This window comes from Diabrotica undecimpunctata, chromosome 3, assembly GCF_040954645.1.
Source record: "Diabrotica undecimpunctata isolate CICGRU chromosome 3, icDiaUnde3, whole genome shotgun sequence".
Classification (NCBI taxonomy): domain Eukaryota; kingdom Metazoa; phylum Arthropoda; class Insecta; order Coleoptera; family Chrysomelidae; genus Diabrotica; species Diabrotica undecimpunctata.
In genome coordinates, this window is record NC_092805.1 from 74,403,357 (window position 1) to 74,405,319 (window position 1,963).

Genomic DNA, 1,963 nt, shown 5'->3' on the forward strand with positions numbered 1-1,963 from the left:
AATATTTATAACTAAGAAATAAAACAAAAATAATGTAATATATATTTTTATTTTTGCATTAAAAAAGTATTATACAACCAAAATACATTAGATAAAGCACAAATACATTTTTTACTATTATGATAAAAACAAGCAGGTTCCTTAACTTCTAATGATGGTTGTTCATCCAATTCGTATAAAGGAACAGCAATGTATTTTTTTAAATAATTTTTCTTTTCCAACCCTTTGACGTAATGCAGTTTACGTTTTGTGTAATATCCTTTAAAATATTTTCAAAATGATAAAGGGGTGTAAAACCAGAATTCCAATCAATGCAGTGATTATTTCTTGTTAACCAAGTTGCCTATCTGTGTAAATCGGAAGACAACATTCTAATAGGAAACGGAGACTTGAATACATAATGACAAATTTGTGTTCCATTAAAAGCAGCAAGTTCTTTCACTACAAATTTATTATTTTCTATTTTAAACTCTTGAACGTCTATTACCAGATTCATTTTAATAACTAACATTTTAACTATGATACAGACCTTTTATTGCTGTCTCACAAGTTTAGTTAAAGGATTGTAAGAGAATTCTTTTTCATGCAATATTAAGCAATAAGCGGAAACATTGTTTCCTACAGATTTACTAGTTTTAAATTCTATTCTCAAAACAACAGAGCCACTTTGAATTATTTCTTTTTGTCTTGAACAATCAGTATGCACTATAGGAGCATTCTTTTTAAATTCTTCTGGACTGAATATTGGTTGATTAGTTTTGAATATGATAATAAGATTCTTGGAAATTGGCAAACATCTCATACAACGTTGCAAAACGGTTGGTGTCAAAATCTAAGTTGAGATCTTGATAAGGATATCGCTCCGAATTAAGAAACATACGGATATTTGTTAGATTGCAGTGATAAAGTTTACTCATATCTTTCAGCATTTTTCCTTTTCGACCATCATGGAAAGCTACTACAATGTGTCGAGGACTTTCTAGCTTTGTAGTTGTTTTTACTGGCCAAGTATGACGTGTTGAATTATTTAAAGTGGGAGACTCAACCAATTCCCAAGTTCTAAATTTAATAGGTAGTTCTATGTTACTACGAACTATTTTGTTTAATCGCAATTGTTCGCTAATATTGGGTAAAATATGAGGTACATTCCAATATAGTTTATTAATTGCAATTTTTGGTTTTTCTGTTTCATCTGTAGCAACAATAGCATCAATATTATCTTTATCTCGTATTAAGACTAATTCTTGTCTCATGTTTATTATAATTTTTTGAAAATCTTCGAAAAATCTGGACCAAATTTTTAACGGTATGCATACGTTAAAATTCCCATGGTTATCAATTACCAGTTTATCACCTTTTGGAAACCATCCAGCATTTTGTAAGAGTTTACTCTGATTTTCATTAAGAGACAAATAATTTTTCAAAGTCGAAATTAAACCAATATTTCGTACAGAATCAATTATAACACCGTTTAACTTATACCTTAATTCTCTAAATAAATATGATATACCGTTATTAATAAATTGAAATTTTGTTGGAACTTGATTTTTATTGGTTAACATTTGACCTTCAATGTAAATATAACTGTTACATGGTAAAGTATAGGCGTCTAGATCTTGGATAGGAATTCCAATTTCATCATTATAGTTTAAATTTGATGTATATGGTTGATAAGTGTGATACTGATAATCTTCAATAGTTGTATCGCTAAAAGGTTGACCCAACACATGTAACATTTCTATTATATTAAAACTTGATAACCAAGTGATTTCAAAAATTTACGATTTTTAGATGTTAACAGCTTAGATGTTATCCTTCTACTAATTGTTTTAATGAGATGACGTCTTTTATAGGAATGTTTGGGATAATTACTTTGATGAAACTGCAAAACCATTTTACTCAATTTTTCTAAGATGTAGCCGAACAGTAATTGTCTCTTTATTAAAATTAACTAAATTTCCCT

At 28.4% G+C, this 1,963-nt stretch overlaps 1 protein-coding gene across 1 annotated transcript; it reads right to left on the minus strand.

The window, feature by feature from the left end:
* Positions 1-752: 752 nt before the first annotated feature.
* Positions 753-1,736, minus strand: LOC140435893 (uncharacterized). Its single transcript, XM_072524605.1, has one exon. The coding sequence runs from the start codon at positions 1,734-1,736 to the stop codon at positions 753-755; it is 984 nt and encodes a 327-aa protein (XP_072380706.1).
* Between the last annotated feature and the right edge of the window lie 227 nt (positions 1,737-1,963).

Bases quoted from the DNA above. Each gene is read 5' to 3' on its own strand.
- LOC140435893 (XM_072524605.1), bottom strand. From the start codon at position 1,736: ATGTTACATGTGTTGGGTCAACCTTTTAGCGATACAACTATTGAAGAT.